The 23,037-nt window shown below is 40.1% G+C and overlaps 3 protein-coding genes across 6 annotated transcripts in view; 2 read left to right on the top strand and 1 right to left on the bottom strand.

Moving 5' to 3' along the window:
* Positions 1-312: 312 nt before the first annotated feature.
* On the top strand, positions 313-12,897 carry LOC110984097 (arginine--tRNA ligase, cytoplasmic-like). 2 transcript variants are annotated; one of them, XM_022243916.2, is made up of 15 exons: positions 314-542; positions 1,838-1,984; positions 2,866-3,072; positions 3,197-3,286; positions 3,610-3,835; positions 5,141-5,277; positions 5,438-5,567; positions 5,783-5,890; positions 6,676-6,854; positions 7,999-8,108; positions 8,356-8,461; positions 8,847-8,960; positions 9,978-10,036; positions 10,827-11,074; positions 11,688-12,897. In XM_022243916.2, the coding sequence occupies exons 1-15, from the start codon at positions 498-500 to the stop codon at positions 11,795-11,797; spliced, it is 2,016 nt and encodes a 671-aa protein (XP_022099608.1). In that variant the 5' UTR covers positions 314-497; the 3' UTR covers positions 11,798-12,897. The 2 variants fall into 2 exon arrangements, with proteins under 2 accessions (XP_086988999.1, XP_022099608.1); XM_087132873.1 differs by lacking the exons at positions 9,978-10,036; positions 10,827-11,074; positions 11,688-12,897 and adding an exon at positions 9,537-9,910 and having other exon boundaries at positions 313-542.
* A 2,057-nt stretch (positions 12,898-14,954) lies between these two features.
* Positions 14,955-22,966, bottom strand: LOC110984099 (cardiolipin-specific deacylase, mitochondrial-like). 3 transcript variants are annotated; one of them, XM_087132874.1, is made up of 11 exons: positions 22,815-22,966; positions 22,300-22,428; positions 21,770-21,854; positions 21,259-21,374; positions 20,877-20,955; positions 20,584-20,696; positions 20,188-20,326; positions 18,693-18,887; positions 17,690-18,562; positions 17,261-17,319; positions 14,955-17,091 (listed from the first exon to the last, which is right to left on the bottom strand). In XM_087132874.1, the coding sequence occupies exons 2-11, from the start codon at positions 22,395-22,397 to the stop codon at positions 17,022-17,024; spliced, it is 1,827 nt and encodes a 608-aa protein (XP_086989000.1). In that variant the 5' UTR covers positions 22,398-22,428; positions 22,815-22,966; the 3' UTR covers positions 14,955-17,021. The 3 variants fall into 3 exon arrangements, with proteins under 3 accessions (XP_086989000.1, XP_022099609.1, XP_086989001.1); XM_022243917.2 differs by having other exon boundaries at positions 21,259-21,359; XM_087132875.1 differs by having other exon boundaries at positions 22,300-22,423; positions 22,815-22,955.
* The window catches only part of LOC110984100 (carbohydrate sulfotransferase 14-like), a 34,693-nt gene continuing 28,666 nt past the window's right edge, over positions 17,011-23,037 (top strand). The window contains exon 1 of the mRNA XM_022243923.2: positions 17,011-17,136. Coding sequence (XP_022099615.1) covers positions 17,083-17,136 — 54 coding nt within the window. The 5' untranslated portion in view covers positions 17,011-17,082. The remainder of the gene's footprint in view (positions 17,137-23,037) is intronic.

The raw sequence follows: 23,037 nt of genomic DNA, 5'->3' as shown, positions 1-23,037 counted from the left end.
GAAAATATGGCGCAAATATTAAATCCCTAAATGATGAAAACTTTACTAAATATACAATGAAAATGCTCCCTATTTTAACAGTCATTAAACCAAAAAATGAGGTTTTGAGGCAACACTTGTGGAATTTGAGGCAAACTTTTGCCGCCCATACAGACCGTGGTCACTGTTTCCAAGCAAAATTAAAGAATTGCCATAGTTTTCACCTTCCGCGTACATGCCAACAACAAAATATCATTGGGATTATTCGGTTCGGTATTCGTATACGTGTAGCATCGGAGTATTCGTTCAGCACCTTTAATCGATGTGCGGTCAGAGTTCACGAGACTAGACATGTGTTCCGTATGCATGCAGGCCAGGCAGGCTTTTCGCTCGGCTTGCATCATTCGGGTCGAGTCTGCGTATGTTAAATACTGTGTCAGCTTTTAACCTAATTTTAGTATTCCTTGCATTCACCAGTGTTTCCTTTGGGCTTGTATGGTTGATACACTGCCATCAGAATGTCTGAAATTGTTACCAAGTACACTGAACGTGCTGCTAAGCAGGTAGGCCGAATGAGGCATGAGTGAACTTAATGTAGGTGGCCAGGTGGTAGGCCCCTTGCGGGCGGCTGCAGCATGGAGGTAGAATCTACCTCCATGGCTGCAGCTACATAAATACATGTAGTCACAAGCGCAATCTTGACTCTTGCGCAAATTTATGTTACTCCCTCTTGAGTTGATTGTCCTATGAATAGAATTTGGTCAAAGGTAATCAACTCAGGATAGACTGCAACAAATTTGCACAAGTTTCAAGAGTTTGGTTAACACCACTAGCATAGTACATGTAGCCTAGTACTACTAGTAGTGCCCCTGCCAGATGTTATCAAGGCTATTGGTTATTCCTAATAAATCTGAGGAAGGAGTTCCATATACAGACACCGTTTGACACCCTGTGCACAAAACCCTTTGAGACTAGTCCATAATTTCGAAGTATTTTGTAAGTAAACGACTCAGTATTTTCCCTCCTTAATTGAACTTTTCTGGACAAGTTTTGGCTTTCACAGATGGCTCATTGGTCACTGACACTGTAGGGAATAGTTATTGGTGTCATAGTCAGTATATGGAACTCTTTCCAAATCAGATCACTAGAGTACTTTGTATCGAAGGCCTCACTCATCGGAAAGCAAAATTTCCAGATCAGAATTTTGACTGTATACGTTGCAATGCTTTTAAGGAGACACATCTCCCTAGGCCTATAGTGAAACATGAGTATATTCACTTCAATATTACATGTTCAACAGTCTTTCAAAATAAGGCCTACATCAAATTGATTGGTAAATTCACATTTTGTCAGGAACCTTTCCTCACAGGTTAAACTCTAGTATGGCCGTAAGCCTTGTCGCAAATACTGCATTGATGATTTTGTAAGGTGGTACAAAGGCATTAATTTGCCCCTTTTCCTTCCCACAATGCCCTTGTACCATCAGGTTAGCCTGGGTTAGCCTGGAATATGTGCCCTTTTTGTAGGGATGTTGTTGTACATGTGTTGCATTGATTTTCATTATCATCTTGATAAATTAGTGGTTTATAATGCTTTGATCCAGTAAAATAAGCAACTGGATCATCGGATCTGGATTGCTGTTCAACCGGACACCCCACAGTTTCCTTTGTCAAACTGTTGTTCTTTGATTGTTTCTTTTTAGCTTTGGGAGGATGTGTGTTTGTGTGAATTGCCAAAATTGCAAAATTGAGCAATTTTCAAACTCAGAAATTGTTTTTCGTATAAGCACAAGAAGACCTGCGCAGGATTCCACATCAAAATCCTAACTTAAAAGGAACCGATTTCAATTTCATCGCAGGAAGCAGAGATTGCGCAGTTGAAACAGGAAATTTGCCAACTCCAGAATGGAGAGGTGATGGATGAGAATGACGACTCCTCGTCAGAGCTGAACCAGCTCAGGATTGAGAACCAGAAGCTGAAGTATCGCTTGGCGCACCTGCTGAGGGTGAGAGGCAAACTCCACAATTTAAACTTAGAAGAATTCAAAGTAGATGCCGAACCTTACAAGATCATTGGAATCCGCTGCAAGACTCACAGAAAATTTTGTTGATTAAGGAAAGTAGATCCCAACCTCTGTCCAAGGTTCTCATGGTCTCAGGAAAATTCTTGGAAAAAGTCATGGAAAATGTGGGGAAAAATTGGAATCATTGAATCTTGTCATGGAATCCTGTTAGATGAGGCAAAAGTCGTGGAAAATCACGGACATCAAGCTCATGCAAGGGTAACTTTGAATGGACCCCTTTAACCAGCTAACAGAATAATGATAAATTTACAGGCTATGCCTTGCCGTATACTAGCGGTTATGTTGGTCTTCCAGCTCATTTTACATGCACCTATTCTCTGTAAAAGGATAAAAAAAATGAAAGCAACAACAAACTTAGTGTCAGATTTCTTAGGGTAACTGCCACCTGAAACTAATGTTCCCGTAAAGTTATGAATAAAAAAAATTCACAGTGGAGGATTTTGGAGAGATTTGGGCAAGAATGATAAGGGAATTAGATTTGATGTTGGATTGGTCAAAGCAATTGGGTGAAATTATTTGGAACATTTCTCCAGCACTCCAGTTTTGGCAGATTTTATGTATTTTCTAAGGGAAAAGAAATGAAATAGACCAAAATAAACTGCCTTTCTCTCATCACTTAAAAATAAAAGTAATGGAGGTGCTTTTGGGGATGCCTTGGTCACTGTTGCCCCCTGCCCCCCCTCCCCGGATCCACCCTTAGTTGGTATAGAGGGTGTCAACTCAAGAAATTGATCAATCACTTCTCTGCGCATCTTGAGAGACTCGCTTCCATCTCATATTTCATCGGCCACATTTCTCTGCAGAGTATTGAGGAGGAACAGAAGCAATCTGCCACGACGGCCGGAAACGACACTGCAATGACAAGTATCACTCAGCAGCTAGAGGGCGTCTTTGCATATGCCATCATGGCCGCTTTCCCGGATCTGGTCGACCCCACTGTGGCGGTGGAGGCCAGCAAGAGTGACCGCTTTGGTGACTACCAGTGCAACAGCGCCATGGCTATCGCTCAGGTATTGAGATGGTTGAAAATCTGAATTTTAGTTTTACTGATAGGTCCTTTCATTGCATTGATGCATTTGTCTCTGACACTGTTTTAAAATTAAGGTATTATTGTATTTTCTTTATCTTCACCAGCAATTGAGAGCTCTTGGAAGGAAGATTTCACCTAATGAAATTGCTCAAGCTATTGTGCAGAACGTGCAACTCAATGACGTCATAGAGAAGGTATTTCCACCCATCACAATATCATTCTCTCTTTAAGAGTCGAGTTTGTTTCAAAGCCCATTTCTGAATCTCAGATGCAGTCTTTTGCTATGCTTGTTCACAAAGCAGAGAAAACTAAATGAGCCAATTCAGTATATCAGCCTGGCATTTGCATATCAAGATTTGACAAGTTTTCTTTTGGACCAAACGACGTCATGCGTGTGTCTTGTCAAGTAAATGTACCATTGAAATATCACACTGTATATTGATTACTGATTTAAACAGATGGAACTAAAAAATATTCAAGTTTTTTGAAAGAGGTTGCTCTCTCTTACCACTTGCAGGTGGAAATCGCCGGCCCTGGTTTCATCAACGTCCACATCAGGCGCCCCTTCGTCTCCACGGTGATCAGCGACATCCTAACCAAGGGGGTGCGGCCACCCAAGACAGACCGCAAAAAGCGGGTCATCATCGACATGTCCTCTCCTAACATCGCCAAGGAGATGCACGTGGGCCACCTGCGCTCCACCATCATCGGCGAGAGCATCGCTCGACTCTTGCAGTTTGCTGGTAAGGGCGGTATAAACAGTGATTCAAATGTCTGAAAATTGAATGACCAATGTTTGTCTGTTTGCATGTGTTCTTTGCTGGTACAGGTATTGAAGAATTTAATAATGTCTCCTTCCTGGCACTTGTGGCGCAATACAGGATGCAGAACACTTGAGACAAAAGTTGACCACAATACCCACACGCTGTACCAACACGCTGTGAATGTTGAAAGTCCTTATAACTCCTTAAGGCCTTTTCACACTGCAGAGCCAATCCCCGGGAAAAAATCCCCGGGAAAATCCCGGGGATTTCTTACCCCACCAAAACCCCAGCAACCGTTCACACAAGACCCATTTGGTAACTCCCAGGGACACTATTTCCTGGGAATATGCACAGTTGTTTCACAATGGCAATCAAACCCCGGGAAATGTGTAAACGGAGGGCGCCCATCCAGAAGTTTCCAAATGAATTGTGGGTGGAAGTCCAATCACACAATGCCGTGCGCGCATGCACAAGGTGCTGTTGTTTACTTCGCACAATGCCAAGTTGACGTTATGAGTACAAGAATGGCTGCCCATCTGACCAGTATTGGCGTGCTGGTGTTATACTGTTATGAAAAGTTTGAAAGTTACTGCATTACAGTACTAAGTTACCGCGCAAATTATTTGGCGCGCTATTTGTGACCCTGTGACCTTTCAATATTACGGCTTGTCACACTAGCCAAGGACGCAAAACAGGTGGGGTAAGTTCAAAGCTGCCGACGTTCACACTAGTTGCTTTTCCTTAAGAAAAACATTAAACCCCCGGGTTTTCTCCTTTCACCCTACTCCCGAGCAGGGGTAAATATTTCCCAGGGAAAAGCTTTTCCCCAGGAATTTCTTTGGTAGTGTGAACAGACCAACCAAATTCCCTGAGTAATTCCTGGGGAATTTGTCTAGTGTGAAAGCCCCTTCAGTTTCAAGAGAGTGCACCTTCCCCCCTCTGCCAAGAAAAAAAATGTGTAAAATTGAACTTTGACTTTCCGAATTTAAGTGTACACATCATAAATATTGGTTTCCATTGTAAATAGAGATTCAACCAAATTGGACTATGGGACCGTGCAGCACCAAATGTTTGCCACAAAGACACCACTTTTACACTTCTTCACGTTACATCCTGTGAACCCTCATACAGTGTACTGTATCGAATCGAATCTGTCAGAGTGGATGTAGAGAATTTCTGATAGATGCCTTACAGAGGTCTATATTTTGTGTTTTGTGAGAAGCATTGATTGTACATGTCATGGCAGTTTGTATTAAGGTGAATTGTATGCTGATTTCCTCACAGGTCATGACGTACAGAAGGTCAGTCATTTTGGTGACTGGGGCACCCAATTTGGGATGCTCATCGCTCACCTCCAGGATCGCTTCCCAAACTACCTGACGGAATCTCCTCCAATCTCAGACCTGCAGGCCTTCTACAAGGTAGGTGTAGGTGAGGGTGCCCTCAACTTCAGTGCCAGATATTCATATATCCAATGCTACCAGTCTAGATGTCAAGTGAAAAAAAATAAGCTGACAATGATGACGAAAATTATGATATTGGTGGGATATTATTGAGGCTTTGTGTGGTTCTGAACTGCAGGAGTCCAAAGTTCGCTTTGATGAAGAGCCCGAATTCAAGAAGCGTGCCTACTCGTTGGTGGTCCGACTGCAAGCCAAGGAACCCGATATCTACAAAGCATGGCAGTTGATCTGTGATATCTCATACCGAGGTACGATGTGACAGTATAATGCCCCTGTCTTCAAGACTGTCAAACGTACTTGTGTAGATTTGCTGTTTTACATCTTCACTGTTAAAGTTTGGAAAAGATTGTTGTTACACACATTCATTCTTGTTGTTGCTTTCATAATGCTAATGCAAATCATAGTTTTTACCTGTTTCTGATTATAAAGCCATCTTAAGAATTGTTGTTCCTCTTGAATTCAGCTTTTGATGAGATCTATGATCGCCTTGGCATTAAGGACCTCGTACCTTACGGAGAATCCTTCTACCAAGATATGATGGTGGAGACAGTCCAGGACTTGGAGAGCAAAGGTGAACCGTGGCACACCAAAAAAAGTTTATCTTTCGGTCAATCATGGAACTAGAAAACGGTGCCCTCAGCAGGTCATGCACTGATTGGATAAAGATCTGCCCTGAGAGTCCTGTGTGTATACTGCGGGATATGTATTGGATTCTTTTGGACAATACAAATTGAAAACCTCATATTTCAAACATTTTTGTCTTTTTCATGCCCAAAGTTAATATGCTCACTCAGCTAGAAATTCCATGAAGTGGATTTCCCCAGTTTGCTAATTATGGAAAAGACGTCATATTTCAATACAAATTATATAGCTTAATACAAACTGCTAAATCCTGTGACCTATAGTGGGTATTAACCCCTTAGCAATGTGTGTTTTTGTTTACAAAAAATACAGCCAAGTTACGGTCTTGTGCTTTATCTACCGTCAGCTTTATTTGGGTATTTTTATGAAACACCTTGCTTTTGGTGGACACCATGTTTGCTGATAGTTAATACCCACTATAGGTCATGTGACTTAGATGGTACAATCGAGCTATATGAAAATTTGTGCTTGTGATGCTCTGCCCCCCCCCCAAAAAAAACACGGATAAATGAACTTCAAGCCAGACCATGACATGACTGTTTGTAGTTTACACGACACCGAGCGAGTTCATAATGTGAAACATCTACCAAACGTTTTAATTGATAGCCTGGCCTGAAAATGATCATTCTTAAATGGCAGATGAACTAGTGGGAAAAGGTAGAACCCGTGGCCAGTCAGTATCGTGACAAAGACTACCCTTCCTCAATTTCACAGGCTTTCTAGAATTGGACGAAGGCCGGAAGATCATGTTCACTGACACTGGTACTGTGCCCTTGACGATTGTCAAATCAGATGGTGGCTTCACGTACGACACGTCGGACATGGCGTGCCTCAAATTTCGAACGTTGACAGAGAAGGCTGACTGGGTACTGTATGTTGTTGAAGCAGGGCAGGTGAGAAAGTTGGAGAGAACAGTCAATAGTCTACTATAGTCCTAACTATACTTGGGACTGGCTAGCACTTAAGTGCTATCCACCCCAACTATAGCACAGTGCCAGTGTGTGCCATAGCATGTGCCAACATTATATTGTTTAATATCCCAGCAGCATGTGGTTGAAGACACTAGTTTTAATTTGTGTTGTGGATGAAATGCCAGGTTGGCATATGTTGGATGAATTCTGTCAGCTGCGAGCTGCATAAACTTTGAGGAGGTTGAGAAATTTTCAATAGGAATTTGCAGACTATAGTGGGGCAAGCCCAAGCATTGTAGTTGGACTAACTATAGACCTTTTTCCTGTGATGTCACAATCGTTCTGTGATGTGTTGTGATGGGAATAAGTACATAGTGTTGTGATGGTAATCTAGTTATTCAAGATAAACTAGTCAAGCATGCAGCGTTCGCACGTGCGCTTGCACATGGTTGAAGCTGCCCTTAAAAATATATGCGATCACCGTGGCCAAGGCGGTCCACATGTGGCGGTATTGTTAACATTTAGCGCTATCCAGTCACGTGGGTGAAGAAGGTCTGTAGCCAGGACGGATGTTGGGGCGTAACAATGACACAGTGCTCATGCTCCGGTGATCTCTAATGTCAAAAACTTGGTTCAGTAGCAGAGAACAGGTCACCCGGTACTTGCTTTCACACGTATGAATTGAAATTGAAGTTCTGTCACTGATACATTTCTCCTGTGAGAAAGCTGCGTTCTGCTTAGCTTCCTGTGGAATAGTCTAAGTATTTCCCTAATTGCTCTGGTAAAAGAAAAACTCAAATTTGGGACCGTCTTTCCCCTTGATGTACGTGTTCACTCAAATCCAGCATGATCTGTGAATCCTTTTGCCGTCAGCCGGTACCCATGTTATTCTTCTTATTCCCAGTTATGGAAGTCCAATTTTGATAAAGGGGATTAAGTCTAAGATTTCCTTCAGGATTGACCGATAGTGCAGTGCCATTGACAAGTCGTGCTAATCGACCAATGGCACGTAGCCTATACAAACGGATTGTGGAGCCAAAAATCCTTTTACTGGAAGCGGCAAGCAACTATTCCGCACTTACAGCACCAAATTAAACCTTTTGACTTAACGTGTCCTGGTTTACAGAGCGTACATCTGGAGAATATCTACGCTGGTGGGCGCATGGTAGGATGGTACGACCCAGCCAGAGTGCGGGTCGAACATATCAAGTTTGGAGTTGTCTTAGGCGAAGATAAGTAAGTGCAAGATCAGTTCAATTCTGGAAATTCATGAAAGAAGAGTGTTGGAACTATCAGCATAGAATTTGATTGCAAGCAAAGAATTCAGTGGCTAACAGAGCTGTGGAATTAGGTCTTGATATAGTGCTTTGTAGACTGGAGTCAGTGACGATTATGAAATAAACCCTCCCAGATGAGACCTCAAGTTTTTGTCCACAAATGTAAATTTTTGTCACTTCAAGTCCACCTTCAATTCGTCCCACAGGAAGAAGTTTAAGACCCGTTCGGGGGATACTGTGCGTCTTGCCGATCTGCTAAATGAGGGGATGAAACGATCACTAGACAAACTGCAAGAGAAGGAACGAGACAAGGTAAACCATTGCTAGTGTGGAGTTGGATGGCTCAGATTATCAGGATTTGCCACAGCAATATTCAAGAGGGTATCATCCATATCAGTGAGCCAGTTAAGTATTTCAAAAAGGCAAGGTCGTTCAAGAGCAAAGCACGCTTGCAAGTCAGCGTGTGGCTGCGCCGACAGGGCAGACCTCGGGTGCATGTACTGCTGTTCTTGAATGACCTGGTTCGTTCCTTCGTTCGTTGACAATACCATCAGCTTGGACTTTGATGGTTGCTTTGGCTGGTTTTCTGCAGGTATGGCATGCGCTTCATTTTGAGCATGTGCTGTTAAAATATAGAACTGGCTCATTGGGATATTTCTCATGACAGAGGACTTAATTTTGTTCGTAAATTTGACAGGTGTTGACAACAGAGGAGTTAGAAGCTGCTCAAAGGTCAGTGGCGTATGGATGCGTCAAGTATGCCGATCTGTGTCACAATCGCATCAATGACTACGTCTTCTCCTTTGACAAGGTAAGGTTTGGTGATTGTCATGAGGTTTTTACCCTGCTTCTAATTACAGGTGTCTGCTATTATAAAAATCACTGTTGATAAATGGTGTACTTGATTTTGGAAGAAATATGATCGCATCCCACAGAATGAGTCTTAAGGCCAACTTTATATCATTAATTTGGTTGAATTTGGATCAGACAGAGCAATTTAAGTTCTTTGTTTAGGGGAATCTTTTAATTTGGCATCTGATGATAATGTTCATTCCGGAGGTAGGACAGTTAACAGAAGCTAGGCAAAACAAAATGGATGCCCCTTTAACTGAAGATGTTCTGAATAAAAAGAAAAAATATCCAATCAAAACGTGGTTAATATTAGTCTTTTGGGAGTCTGCATAATATGGAGTTAACTGAATGTGTCTAGAAATAGAGCTTGTTTAAAAAAAGAGGAATGAAACCTCTTTTGTTTTGCTTTAAAGCATTACAGATCCATATTTGTTTCCTTTACATTCCCTCCTTCCCATCTTTTCATTTCCTTGAAGTGCGTTTCATACAGATAGTTCACCCTTCAGTTTATTTTGTACTTTCTCTTCATTTTTAGGATACTGTCTACAGACACTTAGAGTAGATAATATAGAAAAGTAACTTCCATCAAAGTCAACTGCAGATATATAAAGGACCCAAAGGACCATAAATTGAAATGGCACGTTTATGGCAACAAAAGTTGGTTTTTGACTTTAAAACTATCTTCACATTTTAAAGAAAAAATGATGCATTTCATTATACCAGATTAACTCTCTTTGAAAAACTAAATGAGACTTGAAGGTTTGCAGGGTGGGAATAAACAAAGTACGGAACGTTTCTGGTAACACCGTGGAAATTAATCTTTAATTTTGAATCGAAACAACCGCTTCTTCTGAGAACCGCACAACTCAACATAGAAATTAATTTGCAGGGTATTGGAAATTGAAAAACTTTTCAATGGTATGCCATGTTAAGCATGGTGCAGCAAAAATGAAATGACATTGTTTCATTTCCACAGATGCTGGATGACAAGGGGAACACGGCCGTGTATCTTCTCTATGCGTACACCCGAATCAAGTAAGCCCCCAAACCTTGATCAGTCCTTGCGTTTTGGAGTGCACGTTTGAAATTCTGTGTCTCGATTTTGGAATTGACAGTGCATGTTTCATGAAGGGGAAAAAGACATGGCATTGAAGTAAAGTTTAGATTTGGTCATTTCAAGAGGACTTCCACTCAGTAGACTTGTGATTTGAAAACTGATACCAAGAGATGTTTGAGAATGTCTCTTTGTAAAAGTAGATGGGGGAACATATTATTGATTTGCCCATGTCTTTAATTGATGATGACACAAGATTTTTTACCATCAGCTCCTCTGTATCAGTTAATCATTCCAAAGGTCATATATTTTTCCCCAGAGAGATTTAACTGTCTGTTCAATCGAGGCTTCACTATAAAAATCAGAAACCTGCATTATTCAAGGCCTGTTTCCAGATTGTACATTTTCATAGTAACATTTAAAAGTTACTGTGGAAAAGATGCCTGAATCCTCCTCAAAGTGTGAATGACAAAGAGATGCTAACCTACTAGCCGAAATGCACTTGAGAATAAGTATCTTAGCATCCTCTCCACACCTCACAGCCTCCAGACACTGTATAAGCTGCTTCATGATCGGAAACCCTATAGTCTCCTGATGACGGACGGAGTATACTGTCCGAAACGTTGAGTACCCTCCGGTTCTTTTCAGAACTCAAAAGAGATGCCCTTGCACAGTTTAAGCGCAACCCTCTGTAACTAATAAGAATCAAACACTGCAAGGAACAATTTTTGTCACTTTGTTGAGACGGAACTCTGCCAACTTGTCTTCCAGGTCCATTGCTCGCTTGGCCAAGGTAGACGATGCGGCGGTGCTTCAAGCAGCAGCCACCACACCCATCGACTTGACCCACCCCAAGGAGTGGAAGCTGGCCAAATGCCTGTCGCGCTTTCCGGAGATCGTCGCCCGTATCCTCAACGACATGCTCATGCACACACTCTGCGAGTACCTGTATGAGTTGACCACGACCTTCACCGAGTTCTACGATGCCTGTTACTGCGTTGAGAAGGACAGAAAAACAGGTGTGTGGAATTATTGAAAATGTGTACATTTGTTAGTTGATTTGTTTAATTGTTTTTTTCTTCAAATCACCCAAGGATGTCAAATCAAGATAAAAACTAAAAATCAGTTGTGGTTGTCGCTGCTACTCCACAAGATTCGGTCGATCTGCCAAACATGGGAAATTCAGTTTTCAAATTGTAATTACTTCAAAGCAATAAAATGTTATGTCATAGATATGAAATCCAAAAGCTGGTTCGTGTTGAACATTAATGCTTAATGAGTTCAAGTGCACAATCCATTCATGGGAAAACTCATTAGAGTTGAAATGTGTTAAATGTGATTTCCTACTTTAAGTGTAATATTTGCTGCAATGTCGCAAAACTTTTAACAGATCAACATTCACGTAAAACACGAACTGGCCTTAAGCCTCTGAAGCCTTGACAAGGGAACCTTCTTTTTTTTTTTAAAGGGTTCAATTCTTAAAAACAGTAAACTGACAGATACCCAAACAAACAGGTTTGATTTGATAAACATAGAATTTAATATTCCATTTTGCTTTGACATTTTCTTTTCTTCTCATAATTTTATTGTGTCTGTGGAGTTCAACAAGTTTGTTTGTTTTTCTTCCCAAAGGTGAAATTGTTAAAGTTAACATGAGTCGCATCCTTCTATGTGAGGCTGCGGCAGCCGTCATGGCCAAGGGATTCTACATTCTTGGGATAGACCCGGTCAGCCGGATGTAACTCAAGCCAGAACTGGGTTGGACTCCAATCCCAGGAGGGTGCCCGCTGACATTTTGACTTGTCAGATCATGGTCCAGATTCAGATTCTGGCAGAGGCTTTTAAACATCAGAAAGAAAGATAATACCATCCACATTTTACTTAAAGAAAAAAAAACCAGGGTTTACAGCCTGATCGGGGACCTTGCTTTCCAAGATTGTTTACAAAATCATGGACTTGGATCACATTCTGACAAGGGGGAACAGACATCTCTTATTATAGAGGTGCCTCCATTAGTTAGACTGGTTGCAAATCCTTACCAAGGAACTGTGTTTCAATGACCTCATGGATGAGTTTTGAACTGCAGAGCTCTACTAATCAGGGCTCGAATTCATGGCACTGTGAAGCACATGATTTTATGTCTACAGAGGCTCTTTTTATTCCATAGAGACTTTAAACACTAAGCACAACAAAAGGCATGCTTACCTCGGAAGCAAATTTCGCTGAATTTAATTTCCACATGCATACACACAGTTTTTTTGCTAAGCACTTGCAACCCTGAAGTATTTTCCATGAAATACACTTACCATTGAGAAAATTTTTGTTCTGTGGTTAGCACAAAAATAGCGGTAAGCCGCGCCATGAAATTGGGCCCCGGACACATGTCATGGCTCCTTTTACTGTAAGCCAAGAATTTCTACTCAGCAGAAACTTCTGCAGATTTGGCAGGTTAGCAAAGAGTTTGGGTTTATGCGCATGCAGATGTCCCTCAACCAAGGATTCTATGCTAATGTCTTTCATAAATAATCTGACTGCTAGCAGATCATTGAAATTTAGTTTTTGGTGAAAAATCTGGGAACAGCATTACCGGTGAAGCGAGAGCATTGATATGTAGTTATAAACTATGTTCTTCCAAATTATGGAAACCCACGTGCCCTATTCTGTTGTTGGGTGGTTTGATGTGGAGAGGATTCCAGTGAGTAACTTTTCCATTTTTGTAAGAGTTTCTTTTCGGCCGCCAACAGTTTCTGTATTTGTTTTCTCCTATAATAGCCTGTTCCAGAAAGGGAAGTGATGAGCATAATTTGTCAATAAATTTGGTATCAAAATACCATAATTAAAACCTGATTTAAGTTTGTCTTTTTTCAGAGTCCTGGGACATATCTCCATAGTTTTCAGTGGTTAGGAAATATTGCCAGTATATCTGTGAAATTGACTCACAAAATGTTGGCCCCATTTCTGTTAAAATGAGTTGAGAATCATCCTTATTAATAAACTGAATTTAATTTGCCATGACATTCAAAGGGAATAAGAAAGGAAGTTACACGTTGATTTATAGTCATGCCTAAGAAATCTTCCTTTAACTACATTTAGAATTATCGGTTGTACACAGTTACATATATATTTGTTTCACAGCTTTGTTCAATTAATGACGGTTTGCCAGAATTGATTTAGAGGATGGACCTGATACCCCAAAATTTTGTGTGACCAATTTTGCTTCTGAATACCACGGCAACATCCAGTCAGAATTTGACTATGGCGGTTTCATTTGAAATTTTCCAACGTGCAGTTATTTTATACTGCCTTCATGAAAACATACAAGTCTGTTCTTTTTTGTTTGCCTTCAGAAAGGCGAAGTTATTAAGGCAGAGAATGAAAACTGATTAAAATGTTTGATTAGATACGACTTTCATCGTCTCAGGTAGGTGGCGCTCTTCATTGTTTACTTTCATTGGCTCGTTTATTTTTTGAGACCAAGCCTAATGATTTCACTTTTCGTCTGCTCTGCAGCTGTACGCAATACTTAAGAGCCTTCCCCGTCGTAGCCCATCCTTGGACAGAATTCTGATTGAGTTTTATCTGCCTTCAGATTTGCAAACGGTTATCTTTAATTCTATTTCCGCAGCAATTCTCAGTACACCGTTTTTCTTCAGTGACTCACAAATCGACCTCGCCCGAGATTATGGAATATAGACGGTAATGGATATGGATGCTGCCTGGAAATTGGACAGATTTTCACACCATCGCTGATCGTTAGAATCGTAGGTAGGCACATCCTCTTTCAATTCTTAATTCCAGCTAATCTGTATATTTAATTAGCGGTTTTTGAGTCAGCAATAAGACTTCATGTGCACAGAAATGTCGAAATGTCAGCTCATATATCTACGGAGGGCTGGCTAGCTGTGACAGGTCATGGGCTCACCGTACATATCGCGCCGTACATTTCTTGCTAGACTGTCGTCTGCTCAATAGCAGCTGTCCTCAAATAAATTGCAATGAGATCCCCAACTGTGGCTCCAAAAGATACATCTTCTGATTTTCATTGTCATGCTTTAAATATTTTGTTTTGAAGTGTATTTCAGTCGTTCGATTCTTAATTAGTTCCTTACAGTTCAAGTTTTACGACTGCATGTACATAAATTTGATTTTCGCGCCGTTGGCATCTCAATCACGGTAGAACAGCTGAAATGGCGGTATGTTGAACTGTTGGATAATAGTTCCATTCACGATATCAGCAATTTTCGCCATCAGTGAATATTAGTCAAATTTATCAGGCAAAAATTGAAACATTCTCAGCAAGCACTTTTTTAACGACCAGTCTCACATCGTTTGTGCACAGGTGTCAAATGACGGCCGTACATTGAACTCTTAAATGTGGCAGCATGTACATGTATACCTGAGTATGGCTACAGTGAATTCACTTAAGAATTATATCTTGATCAAAGCAACTTTGAAGACATATGAATCTGTTTCCTTTGTGGAATATTTTCAAAGATTTGTACACTTGTATTTTATGGTGCACCTTTTGGAACAGAATTTTTAATTAGGTCTAAGCAATCGACATTAACCGGACCAATGGGAACGAATCTGAACCAACTGAGCTCAGAGAGTGCATTAAGCCATTCTTACTCATCCATCTCATAATTATTTAACTGTAAACACAGTGCCATCTTTTAAGTCAGGTTATATCAGCCAGTGCACCTGTTTGAAATTTGAGCAGTGGGCTCTCTAATTTTGGCGACACCTAATATTACTTTAAAGGCCAACAAATGCCTTTTACACATTTTCCTTGAAAACACTAACATAAATCATGTCTTTTCAGTGGATATACACGTCCACTCTTCAACATATCTATGGCTCCCCATAAGACTTTCCAAGAAAATGGGACTCCAAACGCTGTTTTAAAATGCACGTGTAAAGATCATTCAAAATCATTTTTAATTCCCAATCATTCTCTCGTGCAGGTATTTATGAAGATATTCTTCATATTTAAGTCAACCTCCCTTTGTCCTTCCGAGTCTGTATTTAACCAAATTAAGGCAAATACTGATTGCCGTTTTAAAGGCATTCCAAACATAAACAAACCTCAACAAAAATGTTACTAATATTTATATACATAATGCTGTTTTGTCGTTGAACCTTTCAGTTGATTTCAATACATTTGATTTGTTACTAAACAAATTTCAAGCAGCATTTTTTGCTTAACAAAATTTGGATTTGATTAAACACAAAGCTATCTAAATGCATACCTTAACAGTAATGTGTCCTGAAAATACACTTATGTTGTAGTCTTGATTTTATGAGTATCAACTGGCACTCAGAACACATGGATTTTGAATACTTTTCTCTGTTTTGTTTCCATGAAAAAAACATTTTAAACTTCAATAGGCATCTTGGCAAGCTTTTCTCCCATTTGAAATTCCTTTATCTAAATAACTGTTCTCTTTTTTGCCATTAAAAATGCCAACCAGCGAATTCGTTTGGATATTTTTGAGGGCAACGTCTTAACAATAAAAAGTCTTTTACGACAAAAATCTCTGATAACAATTACTATAACCATAAAAGCATGTAAAGAAAAATCAACTACATGAAATTTTAAATGCCCATTTTATCCTTAATTAATAAATCAACTTTGACTCAGTTCAGGTTCTGAGGATTAACAGATCAGGAAAATACAAAAAAAATTCTTCTAATCTCCAAATGTAATTATCTCTGAGAATTTAGCATCTCGCCCCCTTCTCAAAATAAATCAGTTTACCAAGTATTTCTCTATTAACCCTTTCCCTACCAATTCACTAATTTGTTTGATACAGTTCTTATGATTTTAATCTTGATAAAGTGACAAGTTGTAAGTTTTTCCTTCTGTGCTGCTTGTTCTGAGAAAAATGACTGTTTGGATACTTGCCGTAGGCAACAAACTCGATGGCCAAGCATAATGTTTACACCTAACAGAATTGCAGTGTGTTGAACTTTTAACAATCTGTAGTGCATCTGTGGTCACATTTCCAATCACATTGGGCTGATTACGTTCTGTCTGCCTGTCAATATCTTTAATAGAGTGAAATACCCAACTGGTAAGTATCAAAAGCCATATCTGTTACTGTATTTGGAATTTCCTGCCTTTTGTACTATTTATGGCAAATGATCTAAAGCCAATGGATCTAGAGCCGACTGCTAAGGAATGGTCAGTAGTGCAAGGACAAGATACTTTTCTTCCACGAAAGGGTTCATTCTCCAAGAGGATTACCCTCACAATCCCCAACACATTTCTGCAAAGTTAGCATCATCAGATATCATCCATAACGTAAGAGAGTCAACAATGTGCATCGCTGTGTTCACGCCCCCAGTCCTCCAATTCAATGTTAGTCTAATTTCATTAAAAAAACGACAGTAAATCTTTGAGAATCCTCTGAAATACAATGTGCAATGAAACACTGTTGTTTTCTGACCCTGGCAATGAAACACGTGAAGGAAATAAACTGGAGCATTTTTAAAGAAACAATATTGCATGAATAACTGAGGAAGGAAATATTTTGAATATCGTGGCATTTCAAAACCTCAGCTGATACTTTTACATGTAGTGAGTGGTCATTTTACAAGAATGTATACCCAATACATTCTGACACAGGTAATACACATGACAGAAACAATTCATTACCATTCCATTTAATTTCTTATTACTTAGAGGTCCCGAATGTTTAAGTAAAAAACATCTGTGCTACATTACAGCAACCAGTGTCAATGTAGGCTTGCCAAAGTACAGCTGATAAAACAAGTCCTACATGTAATACAAACTGGACAGTTGTCATAAATTCAATCAAGCAGAGTGCATACAATTTTGCATTGTCATTCAAAAACTTAACATTTAATTCAATCAAAGCAAATGGGTATAAGCACACACACACAAACAATTAACAACACTTATTGGTTATCAGTTTACAGGGCTGTAGCTTGTCACAACTGGCATCACGATTCTTCGGGGAGGACTCCACGGTACTTCTTCTCCATCTTCTGAAAGGCATCACGGATGGCCCGCCTAGGCACAAGTAATGGGAAAGACAAGGAAGTATCTTCAGATGAGGTGAGCTTCAATGCAAACATGGTGAAGACTGTAGTTCTATTTGCTCTAGAGTTTGTGATTTCCTGTAGAAACTTACAGGAGGGTAAATGTACCTGAACCAAGGAATTGAAATGTAAATACTCACCTGAAGTGATGCTGCTTGAAAAGAATTGCAGCAACATGACCTGAGTTAACGTATCGTACCTGCAACGCAACACAGAAATGTACTATTGAGATATGTACACATGGCAGAGGTGGCAAAATAAGAGGATTCAAAAATACTTGTCATAATTTCTGAAACAACCTTTTGAAATAACTACCGTTAAGATCTGTAGTTGTTTTAAGAGGCTGGAATGGTGTTGCACAGATTCAAAAGTGCTGTTCAGGATCAGATTTGGTACTCATTCATCCCAAGTTCAAGACCCATACTCAACACTGCTCTGATGTAAGGATAAGTCAAGGACACTGACCATTCTTACAAGACACCCTCAAATGTGGTCTTAGATCAGGAACACAACTGGCTGAGTAAATTTCAAAACAAACATTTCCCAGAGGCATCATTTATCCAACGTACCTCCATCCCTGGCCACAACTCCTTCAAGCTCGGCATCTGATACCAAGGAATGTAAGCATCTTGATTAGCCAAGACTGTCAAGACGAGCTCCGGATCTACCGGCTTGGAAAAGTTCCCAACAAATGTGGCCGCATCCATGACCCCCTTCATAAACTGCAGCGCCTCATTCCGCAAAGCCTCATTCTCCTGTTTGGACTGTTTCCTTGTCCCTTTCACCTTATCACCAGCTTTTAACTCTACCTTGGGATCACCTACTCTGGTGCTAGAAACTGTCCCATCAACTTGTTCGTTTACCTCCCGTTTTCTATTGTCAGTTCCCTCTACCGAATCCAAACTTGATGCACTATCTGACGGAGGTTGACTGGCATTCTGTCTGCAAGTGTTCGTTTTGGAAGAATCACCATCTGAATCAGATTGAAAGGAACCATCTGAGAAGCTTCCCACTGAACTCTCGGTGCCATCTCTTGACCTATTCTGTGTACGCATGCACTGGTAGTCTGTATCTGAGGCACCATTGGTATTTGCCATCTGGGAACACTTCTGACAGATGTCTCTGGATGATGGTACATCCTTTTCGGTTTTAGGAATACTGCTACTTTGGTATTGGTCTTTATCTCTTGGAACTGATTCGACTTTGCTGGCCACATTGCACTGTGAAGATTGCTGGTTGGGTTCAACATTACCCATATCGTCTGGTGAGGTGATTACATATCCTTGTCCATCTTGAGAAGCACTTGCTGTTGTTTTTTGGTCAGGCTTCCGTTGGTTTTGACATGAACACCTCACTCCAGACTTCAGTGTGACGCTTTGAAGTTCTTCCATACTCTCTGGAAAATTGGCCGCAAACTCTTGACCAAGTCTGTAGGCATCATACTAAATAAAACAAATCAGAAAGATTTCTCACAAGAAAACATTTGCTATTTATGAAAACCAAAGTTGGTAAATGCACTAAATGCAGATCAGTAACAAGATGAAGATGTTCACTCTGAACAATTTGACTTACCTGGGGGCACTTCATGAGTTTCCTGAGGATCTCTGCTTCATATTCCGAGTGGAAGACGTACTCAGAGGCCAGGGTCTCCCACGGGATGGAACCGCTCATTACCCCCTGGGTGAATGTTGGTGTGGCATTACTCCAGGAAAGGCAAGGGATAAGGGCAATGGGTTTGTGCCAGTTGGTGACCGCAAGAGTAGCCATCTGTGAGATAAGAGAATGGCCAGAGTCACAAGCGAATGAATCATGGTACTGCATGTGCCTTTACTATGTTTGTGAGAGATCTTCTGAAACCCTTCAAAATCAACCACTGTGCAGGACAGTGGGACATATTTGGTACTTTACCTTTCCGGGGCCATCAGCTTCATGTAAAATAATAGCAGCCAAGTTTCGACTTCCTACATTTTAAAATCTTGAACAAGCCTCTTGAATATCCCAGATTGATTTTGAAGAATCTGGCAGGGTCAGGGTTAACTTTCACAGAGGGTGACATTTCATGAAGAGTGTGAGCATGCACACATGGAAGATCTTTGGAAGATAGTGTGAATCATATCATTCAGCAGCAGAGAGGAACGGGGCAAGGTAAATCACTTCTCATTGTTTTATGTATGAATATTTTAGATCTGTAGATTTGTAAAAAGTTTGTGTTGTAAATTGCCAATTTTGTGAATGGATGTTAGCATCGTACGTACGTTCTCTCTAAATTTTATCAGTTTGGTATCTACATGTACTAGTACTTCTTTTTCTGTTAAAGGGCTGTTAACCCACCAACAACCTTTTGACCACAACTGTTTTGACATCCTTCTAATGCAGAGCCAATACAAACGGTTGAGCTTATTTGGCCTGAGAAATAATCCGCAAATACAGATAACAGTACATGTATTTGCATATTCAATGTTCAACTATCCTTTTAGACACATGCATGACAGTTGCATATTAAATTTAAAGGAACATTCTGTGAATTTAAACATGGATAAACTCTCCAGTTGTCATGAAAAGTTGTCGGTTTCCATGGTATGCATATGGTGTAGTGTACAAATATCACACTTTAAACAAAGAGTCTTTGGGGAAAATCATGAAGTAAATCAAGATCAATATTTGAGTTTTACCTTGAAAGTAATGTACATGTACACACAAGCCAACAAACTTCAAAGTTATAGAGAAAGACGTCCTCAATGACACTTATGTAATACATTTAAATGTGTTTCGTACTGTACAAACAAGCATTATTATCAACCCTATGCAAAAGTCACTTTGGGGGCAACTATTGTAACAGTCAAAATTGGTAGTCACAGTACACTACAGGGCACTGCGATTCTGGTCATTTTGCGATTCATAAACCCACAACAAAAATATAATACTGCAAGTTTTCACCATTGGAGTGGTTAACTTTAATTTGTGCATTTTGGTCCCAATTTCACACATGCAAGAGGAATGCATCAAGACGATTCAAAAGACCAAAACTGGAACACCAACAAATGAAAAAGCAGCTTCAAAATCTTACATGGCCGCCCATGGATATTCCTGAGACACCAAGCGGGCCATACCCTTCCTTCTCACACCAGTGCAAGAGTGTCAGCGTCTCCAGAACCAGTGCACCTCCCATCACAAAAAGGTCACTTACATTAAGAAGGCTGGAACGGCTGTTACAATAAGAGCAATTCAAAAATCACCATTATCTTTTAAACAGGTATGGCCAATAACTCATTGCTTCTTTGTACACAAGCAGACAGCTGAAAACTAAATGACAAGCATTGTTTATATGAGTGTTTTATTTGAAACAGGTACGTGTATCTTCTGAGACTCACACAAATGTCAATACGGATGAAAGTAGTGTTGTTCTCTTAGGCTCTCATCTAAAATCCATCAATAATTTGGTTTAAATCACAGACAGACTAACCTTTGCTCTTTGGGTTTCCGCAGTCCATAGAACGGATTCTCCAGGATTATAGATGCAATGCCGTGCTCCTTCAGCAGGGGCCTGGCCATGATGGTTCTCCGCCTCCAAAAGCCCTTCATATCAGAAGAATAGATACAAAGTCAAATGCAGTCCGACAGTCAAAAGGGAGCATCATCTTCACAAAGTATGCAAACACTGCAACAAATCCATTGATGCACTGATTTCCTTCATAAAAATCAACCTGGCTCACTAGTCAGATCACGCTGAGGATTGGCATATGAACATGTACTCACATGGTCCCCTGTGCCAGCCAGGTGGATGCATATTGGCTTTCTTTCAGATTTCCATGTCGACGGTAAAATAACCTGAAACCTAAAGTTAAATAGAAGTGTCACATGTATGCAGTCAACATCTTGGCTCACTAACTGTTCTCTTTCCTTTACAATCATTTGTTTAAAAATTGCTCCCAACATTCAAGGGAAACCTGTTTAATACAAAATTAACAAAAAGTCCAGAAAGCAAAGTTCTGTCTCAAAAGAATCAACTTGTTTCATTAGGGGTGCACTCTACCAGTCTTTGGCTTACAAAATTGTTCTCTTTTTTTGTGACATAAGCTACCTACAATTAAGCTACACTTTCGAACTGCTCTTAGGGTCAAATTCTTGAAGTAATTACCTGGCTGTTTCAACTTCTTTGGGCATAATCCCTTTTATGTACTTGGCAAACGGAGACACGAAATGCCCCTCCAAGATTCTGCACTCGCCCCTCTGTTCATTCTGTAAAAAAAACATCTACAGTAAATCAATGAAATGAAACAAGCCTTCAAACATATGATCCTGCAAAGAAATGGCTCAACACGAAAATATCTCACAACAAAAAGAGCTCCATAAATGTGGATGATTTGGAATTAGGAATGTGTGGTACCAGACAAGACAGGGATATAAAAAAAACCTTGCAAATACCTTCAGAATTTGAAATGTTTCTAAAGTGTTTAGTTGATCACAGAACTAGGAAATTTCTCTGAACTCTGTAAACAATCAGTTCCCTGTAATCTCCTCTGTACTATCAACACAGATAACTGCCCATTCCACTCAGCTCTCACGGCATAACTAAGGAAAAAACACACTGCACATCACTGCTATCAACGTTTACAGTCAATCACTTAACATAAAATGCGATTCCATACTTTGTCAATGAAGACTGGGTAGGTCTTGTCCACAAGGAGTTTGCAGCGTGAACGATCAGAAATCACTTGGCCAAACTTACACATCCTAAAAAAAAGATAAAATCAAAACAATTTTCACCATGTCAATGTCACATATCCCTGGGTCATGACTGCTATATTTATCTGCACACGGCGTTGGTGTACCTATGAATTGTATATAGAGAGCTAAATTTCGTATACATTGCGATTAACTTCCACAGAAAATGCTCATCACATGGAAATCACATTCTCAGGCCTGTATTAAGTGTATAGGCTATACATTTACACGTATCTGTAAGCAAATCATATCACTGAAAATTAACAATCTGTAGTTTTAAGCATTGTGCCAACTTCAATAACAAAAATTCAATAACTTTCCTTGTTGCAAAATAAAACTGGCCAAATGTTATGAGGAGCTTTCTGGCAGAAACCGATAATGTGTCCGGATTCATTTATTTCCAAACATCACAGCTTCCATATGACATCTTTTACTGCTGATAACTGCATGGTACCTTTTTAAGTTGTCCACTGATCCCCATCCTTTTGTGAAGAACTTCGTCAGCAGCAGTTTTCGCCAGACCACATCTAATTTACTTGCTTTGGCCAACATCCCACCTTGTATGTTCAAAACCTTGCCTGGACTGGGAAAATATATTGGTAACATGGTCATGCTTTCAAACAAGATCAACAACATTTCATGGAAAGAACTCCATACAGGATGCCACTGTGTACAAAATTCAAAGTGTTAAGTGATTATTACCTCAACTTTTTTACTGCTAAATTTGATTTTTGGGCATGTATGACTGTCACATGTGCAAAGACAAAAATCAGTGACGTCTGTCGCTATCTACATGGAATTCTTTCCATATTCATATACATGTATATCGCCTTCATGCCCAGGCAGGCCCATCCACCCTGTTGAATAGGCCTTGGTTAGGGTCATGCTATTTAGACAGCATCAACAAGCGTCAACGCGATCGCTTGTGAGACAGAGCAACTGGATCCTTTAATCGTAATCAAGTCTTACCTTTCAATCCAATTTAGTTTTCAGTACCTATGGAATCATGATTTTTACCATGTATCACTCTTCAAAAACTGCAAATGAAGTCTATGGCACAGCAGCGAGTTCTACGAGCTGGCGCGTGCAAATCGTGCTGAAAAGGACAACGAATTATGAAATTATTTGCGTCAACTTTGACCTCTCGGAAACGCCAACGGCTGTTGCATGTTTTGACAGAATAAAACGCTCA

Source organism: Acanthaster planci, linkage group LG02 (assembly GCF_054643075.1).
Source record: "Acanthaster planci isolate LZ-2023a linkage group LG02, COTS_SCS, whole genome shotgun sequence".
NCBI classification, from domain to species: domain Eukaryota; kingdom Metazoa; phylum Echinodermata; class Asteroidea; order Valvatida; family Acanthasteridae; genus Acanthaster; species Acanthaster planci.
This window is presented reverse-complemented; position numbering and strand designations above follow the sequence as displayed.

Bases quoted from the DNA above. Each gene is read 5' to 3' on its own strand.
- LOC110984097 (XM_022243916.2), top strand. From the start codon at position 498: ATGTCTGAAATTGTTACCAAGTACACTGAACGTGCTGCTAAGCAG. The intron at 3,073-3,196 runs GTATTGAGATGG...TATCTTCACCAG, and splicing joins GCGCCATGGCTATCGCTCAG to CAATTGAGAGCTCTTGGAAG. The intron at 3,836-5,140 runs GTAAGGGCGGTA...ATTTCCTCACAG, and splicing joins TCGACTCTTGCAGTTTGCTG to GTCATGACGTACAGAAGGTC.
- LOC110984099 (XM_087132874.1), bottom strand. From the start codon at position 22,397: ATGTTGGCCAAAGCAAGTAAATTAGATGTGGTCTGGCGAAAACTGCTG. The intron at 21,855-22,299 runs GTACCATGCAGT...TCTTTTTTTTAG, and splicing joins TCAGTGGACAACTTAAAAAG to GATGTGTAAGTTTGGCCAAG. The intron at 20,697-20,876 runs GTGAGTACATGT...TCTGATATGAAG, and splicing joins TGGCTGGCACAGGGGACCAT to GGCTTTTGGAGGCGGAGAAC.